Source organism: Aethalodelphis obliquidens, unplaced genomic scaffold, assembly GCF_003676395.1.
Source record: "Aethalodelphis obliquidens isolate GAN/ISIS:26980383/991018 unplaced genomic scaffold, ASM367639v1 scaffold55, whole genome shotgun sequence".
NCBI classification, from domain to species: domain Eukaryota; kingdom Metazoa; phylum Chordata; class Mammalia; order Artiodactyla; family Delphinidae; genus Aethalodelphis; species Aethalodelphis obliquidens.
The window spans coordinates 2,647,529-2,660,201 of NW_020837999.1; the positions used below are offsets into that span (position 1 = coordinate 2,647,529).

General features: G+C 40.8%; 1 protein-coding gene across 10 annotated transcripts in view; it reads right to left on the reverse strand.

The window, feature by feature from the left end:
- RASAL2 (RAS protein activator like 2) overlaps positions 1-12,673 on the reverse strand; it is a 388,691-nt gene that overhangs the window by 58,953 nt on the left and 317,065 nt on the right. For all 10 annotated transcript variants that reach the window (XM_027086223.1, XM_027086221.1, XM_027086219.1 and 7 more), the window contains one exon: positions 6,645-6,754. In XM_027086223.1, coding sequence (XP_026942024.1) covers positions 6,645-6,754 — 110 coding nt within the window. The remainder of the gene's footprint in view (positions 1-6,644; positions 6,755-12,673) is intronic.

Below are 12,673 nucleotides of genomic sequence, written 5' to 3' on the forward strand. Positions count from 1 at the left end.
CTGGATCTTGTCTTTCTGGTGGGCAGGTCCACGTCTGGTGGTGTGTTTTGGGGTGTCTGTAGACTTATTATGATTTTGGGCAGCCTCTCTGCTAATGGGTGGGGTTGTGTTCCTGTCTTGCTAGTTGTTTGGCATAGGATGTCCAGCACTGTAGCTTGCTGGTCGTTGAGTGAAGCTGGGTGCTGGCGTTGAGATGGAGATCTCTCGGAGATTTTTGCTGTTTGATATTATGTGCAGCTGGGAGGCCTCTTGTGGACGAGTGTCCTGAAGTTGGCTCTCCCACCTCAGAGGCCCAGCACTGACTCCTGGCTGCAGCACCAAGAGCCTTTCATCCACAGGGCTCCTTAATTTGGGATGATTCGTTGACTATTCAGGTATTCCACAGATGCAGGGTATATCAAGTTGATTGTGGAGCTTTAATCCGCTGCTTCTGAGGCTGCTGGGAGAGATTTCCCTTTCTCTTCTTTGTTCTCACAGCTCCCAGGGGCTCAGCTTTGGATTTGGCCCCGCCTGTGCGTGTAGGTCGCCGGAGGGCGTCTGTTCTTTGCTCAGACAGGACGGGGTTAAAGGAGCCGCTGCTTCGGAGGCTCTGGCTCACTCAGGCCGGGGGGTAGGGAGGGTCACGGAGTGTGGGGCGGGCCTGCAGCGGCAGAGGCCGGCGTGACGTTGCAGCCTGAGGCGCGCCGTGCGTTCTCCCGGGGGAGTTGTCCCTGGATCCCGGGACCCTGGCAGTGGCGGGCTGCACAGGCTCCCCGGAAGGGCGTGTGGCTAGTGACCTGTGTTCGCACACAGGCCTCCTGGTGGCGGCAGCAGCGGCCTTAGCGTCTCATGTCTGTCTCTGGGCTCTGCACTTTTAGCCGCGGCTCGCGCCCGTCCCTGGAGCTCTCTCAAGCAGCGTTCTTAATCCCCTCTCCTCGAGCACCAGGAAACAAAGAGGGACGTAAAAGTCTCTTGCCTCTTCGGCAGGTCCAGACTTTTCCCCGGACTCTCTCCCGGCTAGCCGCGGTGCACTAACGCCCTGCAGGCTGTGTTCACGCAGCCAACCTCAGTCCTCTCCAGCTCCCAGTCCCGCCCGCCCCGGCGGGCGAGCAGACAAGCCTCTCGGCTGGTGAGTTCCGGTCGGCCCGATCCTCTGCGCTGGAATCTGTCCGCTTTGCCCTCCGCACCCCTGTTGCTGTGCTCTCCTCCGCGGCTCCCAAGCTCCCCCACTCCGCCTCCCGAAGTCTCCACCCGCGAAGGGGCTTCCTAGTGTGTGGACACTTTTCCTCCTTCACAGCTCTCTCCCGCTGGTGCAGGACCCGTCCCTATCCTTTTGTCTCTGTTTAGTTTTTTCTTTTGCCCTAACCAGGTACGTGGGGGGTTCCTTGCCTTTTGGGAGGTCTGAGGTCTTCTGCCAGCGTTCAGTAGGTGCTCCGTAGGAGTTGTTCCACGCGTAGATGTATTTCTGGTGTATCTGTGGGGAGGAAGGTGATCTTCGCGTCTTACTCTTCCGCCATCTTCCCGGAAGTGTCTCAAAACTTTTCTTTTACTAGAACCTTCTGGACTGCTTTTCTCATTTTCTGTTCTGCTTTCTGGGAGATTGACTTGACTTGAGCTTTTATATTTCAATTTCCAAGCTCTCTTTCTTGTTTCTTTGAGGTTCCTTTTCTTATAGCATCTTATTGTTTCATAGATGCACTATCTTATCTTTTGAAAATATTTATTATGCTTTGAAGTTGTTTTTGGCTCTATGCATTGTCTCTGTTTCTTCCGGGTTCTTTTTTCTCTCTCCTATTTATTTGTTTTTCTCTCTGCCTTTCATGTTGAAGAATTTCCTCAAATATCTGGAGATTCTTGGCCATCTGTTTATATTTAAGATTAAAGCACTAAAGAACTCAATGGAAGCTTTGTGTGCTGGAATAGAGCTTACAGATTAGTGAGTTTCACCGCAGAGTACTTCCTGGCCAGCTGTTGTTTTTTAAAAAAAAATTAACATCTTTATTGAGATATAATTAACATACCATAAAATCTACCCATTTAAAGTGTACCATTTTCAGTATATTCAGAGTTGTGCAATTATCACCACAGTCTAAGCTTAAAACATTTCATCACTCCAAAAAGAAACTTCATGTCCATTAGCAGTCATTCTTCATTCATCACTTTCCCCTGCCCTATATCCCCAGCCTCTGGCAACCATTAATCTACTGTCTCCATAGATTTGCCTATTCTGGATATTTCACATAAATGGAATTGTACATTATATGGTGTTTTGTGATTGGCTTCTTCCACTTTGTATAAAGTTTTCAAGGTTTGTCCATGTTGTGGCATGTATCAGTACTTCATTCCTTTTTATGACTGAATAATATAGCGTTGCATGGATATATCATGTTTTGTATATCCATTCATCAGTTGATGGACATTTGGGTCATTACCACTTTGGGGCTACTATAAACAATGTTTACGAACATTCATGTTACAAATTTTTGTGGGGACATACGTTTTTCACTTCTCTTGGATATACTTAGGAGTAGAATTACCAGCTGACATTGTAACATAGGAACATAAATGTTGGTATCTGTAGGTCTTTTTATCTGGTTCAGTTTCTCAAATTTGCTGTGTGATGAATGTACGCCTGGCTGCTGGCCTGCTAGAGCTGGGTGGGAGCTGAATCTTTCCAGAGTTCTGGGGGTGAGTGGGTAAATCAACCTCTTTCTTCTGTTAGAGATGCTAGCTGTCTTCCTAATGCCCATCTTTTCCTCCTTCCTTAATAACAGACTCTTGTGTTATTGGGGGCAACAACGTACCCATGTATAACATTTCCCAGTCTCTCTTGCAGATAAAAGTGACAATGAGAAGCCACTGGGTGAGGTTTCAGGGAAATTGCTCTAAAGGGAGATAACTTGGTTGGAAGACAGGTGTCCTTTTATGGGCCCCTCTTTTCTGGTACCTGAAACATGGATGCTATGGCTGGAGCTCCAGTAGCTAACTTGTGTTCATAAAGAGATCCTTGAAGACCTTGAGAATGGCAGAGGAAAAAGCCCACAAAGAGCCCTGAACCCTTAGTCCTAGACTGCCCACCCTCAGACTTCTTATAGGTGAAGAAAATATAACTTTACTTTGTTTAAGCCATTACTGTTTTGAGTATCTGTTAATTAGCAACTGATCTGAATCATTAAGCGATAGACTTTTTTTCAGAATTTCCTTCTGCAGGCAACTACGTCTGATCTTCCTCTAATTTTTTTTTTTTTTGTGGTACGCGGGCCTCTCACTGTTGTGGCCTCTCCTGTTGCAGAGCACAGGCTCCGGACGCGCAGGCTCAGTGGCTATGGCTCACGGGCCCAGCCTCTCCGCGGCATGTGGGATCCTCCTGGACTGGGGCACGAACCCGTGTCCCCTGCATCAGCAGGCGGACTCTCAACCACTGCACCACCAGGGAAGCCCTGATCTTCCTCTAGTTTTAAGTAATCTATCATTCAAATTTATCCTAGTTTTTATCAAAGATGGAGTTCATATTTCTGTTTCTTATACTGAGTCATTTTTAAGACAAAAACACACAAAGTTTTTTACCTATAAATGTAAAAATTGGAACTTTACCTTTCCAATCATTTCCTACCTCACTCCTTTATATACCACGAACTACTCAGTATTTCTTTTCAAGCTCTGTAGTTTCCTGTTTTCTTCTTTTGCTCATTATTTCCATTCTGAGGAATGCTCTCTCCATGTGTCTGTTTCTCAGTTCAAATTATACCTGCTTTTTTAAGGTTCAACTCACAGGCCACTGCCCTCTAAGGTCTTTCTTGGTCCACCTAACAAGAAGTAATCTCACCTCCCCTACACCATTTCTTCCTGAGTATTTACTTCTTCTACTGGACACCTTGAGGTTGGGGCTGTGTCTTTAGTTACTCTACATTCCCTGGTAGCAAATGGCTTTCTAGTCTGTACATAACTGTCACAATTAGATATGTTACTGTGTATCAAGAAATTTGGTTCTTAAAAATATTATTTGGCCAAGTTTTACTCCTTATGCCTATGCCCCACAACTTCACAAAGGAAATTCTGAGTTTAAGCATCATCATAAATTGATCCCCAAAGCAACATTGGTACCAAATTCCATCAGGGCCTTAGAGCAGAGTCTACAACTTGCAGATCACTGGGCTAGACAAACCTGGAGGGTCTTTTTGATAAATTAAGTCTGCATGTTAAAATACCCTATGTTCTTTTGCACAGAAAAGCTTACTTATCATATGTAGTAAACCTTCTTTAGATGAAATTAACTCATTTACAACTGTTTTTCTGCCATCTGAAAGCAGTAACTCAGACCTCATGAGGATAATTTTATCTTTTTAAAATGTAATGAGTGCAGATAAGGTTTGTTGTTATCAAAAAGCCTGAAGAATTCAAAATATCATGATCACTACTTCATTATCCTCCTAATACCCCAGGCAGAATATTTCCTCCTCCTGAAGAAGTAAGATATAGTGATTTGAACAGCATCATAATGAGAAATTTAATGAGAAAGAGATCCCTGGCTTCTTGAGTTCAGTGTTCTGGTCAAATTTGGTCAGGTAAGCCAACAAAGAAAAAGACTGACATGTTGGACCAAATGAAAATCTAAAACTTCTATATAATTCAGAGACATGATTTAAAAACACAAGAAACAGACTGGAAGAAAATTTTAATAACGTGCATAATAGTGGCTTACAATCCCTAGTAATAATAAGCACTACTTCAAAGCATAACAAAAAGGACAAATAGCTCAACAGAAAATGGCAAAGGGATGAATAATCAAGTCATAGAAGAAGAAAACTTGTGAAAAGATGTTCAACTTAGTAGGCATTAGGTAACTACAAATTAAAACAAAGAAATGCTCCCCACCTGCCTTTTTTGTGAGAGGCAATATAGGATAAATTAAAAAATGTAGACTTAAGAGCTAGAATTCTTGGATTGGAACCGCAGTACTGCCATCTTCTAAGCTGTGTGAACTTGTGCAATTTACTAATTTCTCTGTTTCAGTTTTCTCATCTTCAAAATGAGGTCATGACTGTAACTAGGGTTGTTGTGTTGATTAAATGACTTCATTTATGTATAGTGCTTAGAACAGTGTATGGCACATAGTACATACTGTATATGTGTTTATTATTACTATTCGTCCATCATACTGATAAAATGTAAATGGTTGTGTGAATGATAAAAGTAATTTTAAAAAATTGATGTATAGTTGATTTACAATGTGTTAATTTCTGCTGTACAACAAAGTGATTCAGTTATATATATATAGTTCCCTGTGCTATAGAGTAAAATCTAAGGGAAAAATATGAGAATAAAAGATCTTTTTTTAATGATTACCTTAAAACAAAAAGGTATAAAAGACATATTTAACAATACAATTACACTGCAAATTGAACATACTTGCAAATTTCACAGAACACCTCTAACGTGGTTCAGGGATAAGAAGAGCTGATAAAGCAGTAGCCTCTTATCAACTCAGTATGGGGGACAAGTTACTTCACATATAAAATGAGAGTAATTCTCTGCCTGGCAAATCTATAATCTGCCATTATAGAGATTATAATCTATATTTCTGTTTGTTATGCAGATAACTGGAAATAATGGACTTATTACCAAAAGTAAAAAAAACAAACAAACATACACCCAAGTATAAATAAGAGTATAATTATGAAAGGCAGACATGAGTTTAAATCAAAGCTCTACTCTTAGCTGTGTGACCATGGGCAAGTTTCTCAATCTCTTTTGCCTTAGTTCCTTATCTGTAAAATGAGGATAATAATAGTATCTAGGGCTATATTACATAAGATACTACATTAAAAATACTTGGCACAGAGTAAGCACTCAATAAATACTGGTGATGGTGGTAATGTGTCAAGAAACAACAAGTACCATTTCCTAAATTTTGAACATTGTAGAGACGTGAAGTATTACAAATGTGTCCTAGCATACATTCAATCATTTTAGAGGGTTGTTATCCTTAGCAAGCCATGCATTTGAGGTTTGCTTAAGCTGGTAGTCCTAATTATTGAAATCCAGGCTTCCTTTTCATACATATCTTCTAGATGTGACTGCAAATTAATGAGGCTGAGTCCATATACTATACACAATGAACAATGCAGCAGTGAAGACCATGGACTCTTAGAGCCAAATTGCCCAAGTTTAAATACCATTTTTGCTATTTACTAAGCAGTATAACCTTGGGCAATATTACTTAACTTCTCTGTTCCTCAGACTTGTCATCTATAAAATGGTGATAATATTAATATTTCTCTTACAGGGTTATTATTAAGATTAAACAAGAAAATGAATATAAAGCACTTAGTACAGTGCTCAAAAAATGTTAGCTATAGCCATCGTCATCCCTTATGGTCATCCTACAAAAGAAAGATACACCTCTGACCACTAGATCTTGATTCGACAGAAACAGCACAACCGATTCTTAAATTAGTTCTTAGGTATCCACACAGTCTCCAATATTGTAAGATTTTTAAACTGGTTGGATATTTAAGCCAATATTTTGTACCTTGCCTCAATATGAGCAAGACAAAAAAGTAAATTTTGTATCGGATGTTTCCAACTATCATTGATGCAAAGTTAATGAAGACCAAAATGCACTGTAAAATTTCTTTCTTTGTTTTAAGCAAGTGAACTCCTACCTGTCATCTGTATTGCGAAGGGAGGGAAGCCGAAAGCTCGTGTTTCGGTCAAGCTTTGATTGGCTTTTGGTCCTCTTGATGGAGCCTTTCAGGCGCTTGCTGAAGAACCCCTAGAATGAAAAGGCAGAAAGTGATGGGAAGAAGAATCAAAAGGGAACCTTGCTGTCTCCTAACTCATCTGCACTGCCTTTGCAAAAGACACTCAGATTCTTATAATGAAGACCAGAAACAGAATTCAGCTTTTAATTTTTTAATTTGTAAAATACAGCTGCTGGAAACTACCTGATAATGTGATAAAAAAATTTTTCTTCTATGATAATTGGGAGAATTAAACTTTTTAAACAATTATTTATTTATTTTTAAACATCTTTATTGAAGTATAATTGCTTACAGTGTTGTGTTAGTTTCTGCTGTATAACAAAGTGAATCAGCTATATGTATACATATATCCCCATATCCCTTCCCCTCTTGCGTCTCCCTCCCACCCTCCCTATCCCACCCCTCTAGGTAGTCACAAAGCACCAAGCTGCTTTCCCTGTGCTATGCAGCTGCTTCCCACTAGCTATCTATTTTACATTTGATGGTGTATATATGTCAAGAATTAAACTTTTTTTTTTTTTTTTTTTTTTTTTTGCGGTACGCAGGCCTCTCACTGCTGTGGCCTCTCCCCCTGCGGAGCAAAGGCTCCAGACGCGCAGGCTCAGCGGCCACGGCTCACGGGCCCAGCCGATCCGCGGCATGTGGGATCTTCCCGGACCGGGGCACGAACCCGAGTCCCCTGCATCGGCAGGCGGACTCTCAACCACTGCGCCACCAGGGAAGCCCAAGAATTAAACTTTTAGATGGCACTTTATTTCTTAAACAGTTTCTATACTAGCTATGGTAAAGAAACTTCTAACTTCTAAGGTAATATGTTGGTGGTCTCAGCAGTGGCAAAATCTGATCTATGTCACCTTGGATATGGTACTTGTGAAGTTAAATTTTAAATGTAGTTTATTTTAAAATGAAACAGGTATGTATCATGTATGAAACCAGTGAAGCACCCAGACTTCAGAAGAACAAAGTGCCTTATAGTTTTTAGCCCTGCTTACCTTCTGCCACTTCCACCAAACTATCTAGAGTGCCTTGAACATCTTCCTAGTCTTAGCACCTGGCAAATAATGGGCATTCAAAAAAGTTTGTTGAATAAAAGAATAAATGCAAGAATGAATTGGCAGTTCTACTGTTGGCAGATGAAAGGACATCTTATAGAAGTATATCAAAATGTCTTGACAAAAGACTATAATTCAAAGAAAAGTACTTTGATGGAATTGACTCTAATCACCTTGTAATGAATATTAGCTTATAGAAGCTGTGTATAATAAATATTTCCATAAGGAAGGAAAAAAAAGACTAGGCCAATACCAGCACATCAAATCTGTTGTATTCTTTTAGTTACCATTAAAGCCCACTGTTTTGGGGTGAAGACTATATTAATCATGATAAGCTAGGTTATGCTTATCTAATAACCCCACAATCTTACTGGCACAAAATGTACTATGCGTCTATGAGCAGGTCAAATATGACGGGGACCTGGCACTATGCTGTCCTCACTCAGGGACTTAGGCTAAGGGAGGCTCCATCTTTGTGCTTCTATTAGTTGCTGCCTCAGGATAAAGGAAGTGTGGTAAATTTTGTACTTGCTCTTAAAGCTTCATGTCATTAGTGGTCTCATTTTATTGGACAAAAAAGTCACATGACCACACCTAACTTCAACAGGGAAAGAATGTACAATCCTATAATGTATCTAGAAAGAGATATTTGGTGAACAGTAGTGTGGACTACCACAGTGCTTTTCCATGCCAAGTAAACACACAAGCACTGCTAGAGAAAAAATGGAAACAAACTTACTTGAATCAGAAGTAGAGCTATTTAGCTGACTGAAGAAAAATGCTTATGTTATTTCTTGTACTTATAGCCCAGAGAATAAGGGTAAAAACTAGAAAATATCACATAGACATAATTCCTTAAGCTGTTCTTTATTCCCCAGGCTGTTTTTTATTGTAGGTGTATTGAGATTGATTGGAGGGAAAAAAAACAGGGCTATTTTTTAAAGTACTATATTTCTGGGCTTCCCTGGTGGTGCAGTGGTTGAGAGTCCGCCTGCTGATGCAGGGGACACGGGTTCGTGCCCCGGTCTAGGAAGATCCCACATGCCACGGAGCGGCTAGGCCCGTGAGCCATGGCCGCTGAGCCTGCGTGTCTGGAGCCTGTGCTCCGCAACGGGAGAGGCCACAACAGTGACAGGCCCGCGTACCGGAAAAAAAAAAAAAAAAAGTACTATATTTCTTAGAGACAGGCATTTGCCTGATCTCCTGTATAATCTTAGAATCATTAGGGAAAGTCACTGTCATCTGTTCTCTAAGGCAAAGGCTTTATTTACTACTTTCTATGATTCAATCAAGATGAGTCACCACATTTCCTTGTAAATGTAGTCAGCAAACCAGACCTAAATTTATAGGATTCTATTAGGATCATTTATAGTTGGTTCAAGAACCACTGGCCTAAGTTGAGATTCAGCCTAAGGACCGTACCAAATACCATATATAAATACAGTTCTAACACACTACAGTTAAGCAGTTAATTGAGAATTTACTAGCAGATGTTCACTCATATAGTACTTTACCTTCCTGTGGCACTTATTGTATAATACTTCATATTTTAATCCATTTATTTATTAAGTATTTATTTTATGTGTATATGTTATAAAGCATCATACTAGGTGTTGTAAGGGAAACAAAGATAAAACAAACACAAACTCTGCCCTCAAAGAGCCTGTAGTTTAATATAAGATTAGAAATAAATACAAATATAAATGACACAACATGTATTGGGAAGGTACATGCTCTTAATGCCTGGCATATTTAATCACAAAATAACACTATCATATTTCTTTGAATCTAGGACACCAGTGATTGTAAGTCACACCATTATTTTATGTATACAAAGAAAAAAGCAGCCAATTAAACTATAACACAATGCCTTACCACTTAGAATTTTTATTTTGTATTAAATAAGTTTTTTAAAGACTTACTTTGGCTGGTTTTGTCATATATCACAGTGTACACACAAAAAGAATATATACAAAATCAGTTAAGGTATCCCTAATGCATCTTCATTCTTCTGAACTATATTTTGACTCAGAGTACCTGTTGTTCATGTTTTTCCACAGAATACCATGATATATTCTTTCTTTCAAAAACGTTGATGACAAATGGCATATGATAAAAGAGTAATTTGAGGGAGACTGGTTCAAGATGGCGGAGTAGAAGGACATGCTCTCACTCCCTGTTGCGAGAGCACTGGAACCACAGCTAACTGCTGAACAATCATTGACAGGAAGACACTGGAACTGATCAAAAAGGATACCCCACATCCAAAGACAAAGGAGAAGCCACAGTGAGACGGTAGGAGGGGCGCAATAACAATAAAATCAAATCCCATAACTGCTGGGTCAGTGACTCACAAACTAGAGAACACTTATACCAGAAGTCCACCCACTGGAGTGAAGGTTCAGAGTCGCACGTCAGGCTTCCCAACCTGGGGGTCAGGCAACAGGAGGAAGAATTCCTAGAGAATCAGACTTTGAAGGCTAGCGGAATTTGATTGCAGGATTTCAACAGGACTGGGGGAAACAGAGACTCCACTCTTGGAGGGCACACACAAAGTAGTGTGTGCATCGGGAGCCAGGAGAAGGAGGCGTAGGAGACTGAACCAGGCCTACCTGCTGGTGTTGGAGGGTCTCCTGCAGAGGTGGGGGGTGGCTGTGTCTCACTGTGAGGACAAGGACACTGGCAGCAGAAGTTATGGGAAGTACTCCTTGGCATGAGGCCTCCCACAGTCTGCCATTAGCCCCACCAAAGAGCCCGGGTAGGTCCCAGTGTTGGTCACCTCAGGCCAAACAACCAACAGGGAGGGACCCCAGCCCCACCATCAGGAGACAAGTGGATTAAAGTTTTACGGAGCTCTGCCCACCAGAGCAAGAGCCAGCTCTACCCACCACCAGTCCCTCCCATCAGGAAATGTGCATAAGCCCCTTAGATAGCCTAATCCACCAGAAGGCAGACAGCAGAAGCAAGAAGAATGACAATCCTGCAGCCTGTGGAACAAAAACCACATTCACAGAAAGATAGACAAGATGAAAAGGCAGAGGGGCTATGTACAAGATGAAAAGGCAGAGGGCTATGTACCAGATGAAGGAACAAGATAAAACCCCAGAAAAACAACTAAATGAAGTGGAGATAGGCAACTTTCCAGAAAAAGAATTCAGAATAAAGATAGTGAAGATGATCCAGGACTTCAGAAAAAGAATGGAGGCAAAGATTGAGAAGATGCAAGAAATGTTTAACAAAGAACTAGAAGAATTAAAGAACAAACAGAGATGAACAATACAATAACTGAAATGAAAACTACACTAGAAGGAATCAACAGCAGAATAATGGAGGCAGAAGAACGGATAAGAAAAGAAGACAGCCTAAGAAACCTCTGAGACAACATTAAACACAACAACATTCACATTATAGGGGTCCCAGAAGGAGAAGAGAGAGAGGACCAGAGAAAATATCTGAAGAGATTATAGGTGAAAATGTCCCTAACATGGGAAAGGAAATAGCCACCCAAGTCCAGGAAGCGCAGTGAGTCCCATACAGGATAAACCCAAGGAGAAACATGCCGAGACACATAGTAATCAAACTGGTAAAAATTAAAGACAAAGAAAAATTATTGAAAGCAGCAAGGGAAAAATGACAAATAACATACAAGGGAACTCCCATAAGATTAACAGCTGATTTCTCAGCAGAAACTCTACAAGCCAGAAGGGAGTGGCATGACATGTTTAAAGTGATGAAAGGGAAGAACCTACAACCAAGATTACTCTACCTGGCAAGCATCTCATTCAGATTTGATGGAGAAATCAAAAGCTTTACAGACAAGCAAAAGCTAAGAGAATTCAGCACCACCAAATGGTTTCATTTTCACCAAATGAAAAACGTCATGGAGGTAACAATACACAGGGTATACACTAAGTAGATTTAGTTTGGTGGGTAAATGATTAGTAGTAGTGAAAAATAAGATTGGAAAGGTGATTTGTCCTGCTATTCATGTATAATTATTGTTCCCTTTGGCCCTTAAACTTTTGAGGAAAGGTATAATGCTATATCTATCTTAACATCGACCACAGAGTCTAAAGCTTAATAAGTGCTCAGTAAATACCTCAGAAGTATATACATAAAATTATGGTTGTTTAAGGAATATAGATAAGGGAAAGTGTAAGACTGCCCTAAGTGGTCAGTGATATTTCATGGAGGTAGTAGAATCTACTACAAAATTCTGTTTTCATTTCCTTGATATAACTGAAACATGGTTTTCACCCGAGAAGACTGTTTAGCTTACAGCCCTATTTGATAAACGTTTTCCATTCTCCCTAACCAATATTCAATGGTACTAGAAAGAGGAGCTGGGGATTTCCTAGCTTATTACGACTGCTTCCAAACCTTTATTCCATAAAATAATGGTTTGGAGTAAAGCATATTCTTTGAGGTTCATATGACCTTGATTTAATACCCTTTATCACACTCTTTGCCATTCTCATGTATTAATCTCTCTTTCACTTTCCTTTATTCATTAAGGACTTTAGCCCCCAGCTTGCAATATTTCTCTGTCTCTTAGCTCCTAACACCATGCTAGTAAATAACTGCGTAGTGATCCATCTAATATGCTAGCTTCACAATTCCTTAACTCCAATAGCGTTTAACCTCCTCTCCAGCCACTTACTCCTAGAACCACGCCCTAGATATTATCATTATTCAGATCCCTCACCTCAGACACCTTAGACAGTCATACTCTTCTTTCTGACTTTTCTTCTGGACCAGGTATGTCTTTCTCCAAATACATCTACTCTCCAACCTCACAGAAACCGCTAGTCTCTTGACCACCCCGTTTTTCTCCGTGACCCTGCTTTTCTCTCTATTCAACCAAGACTCCCGGACCAA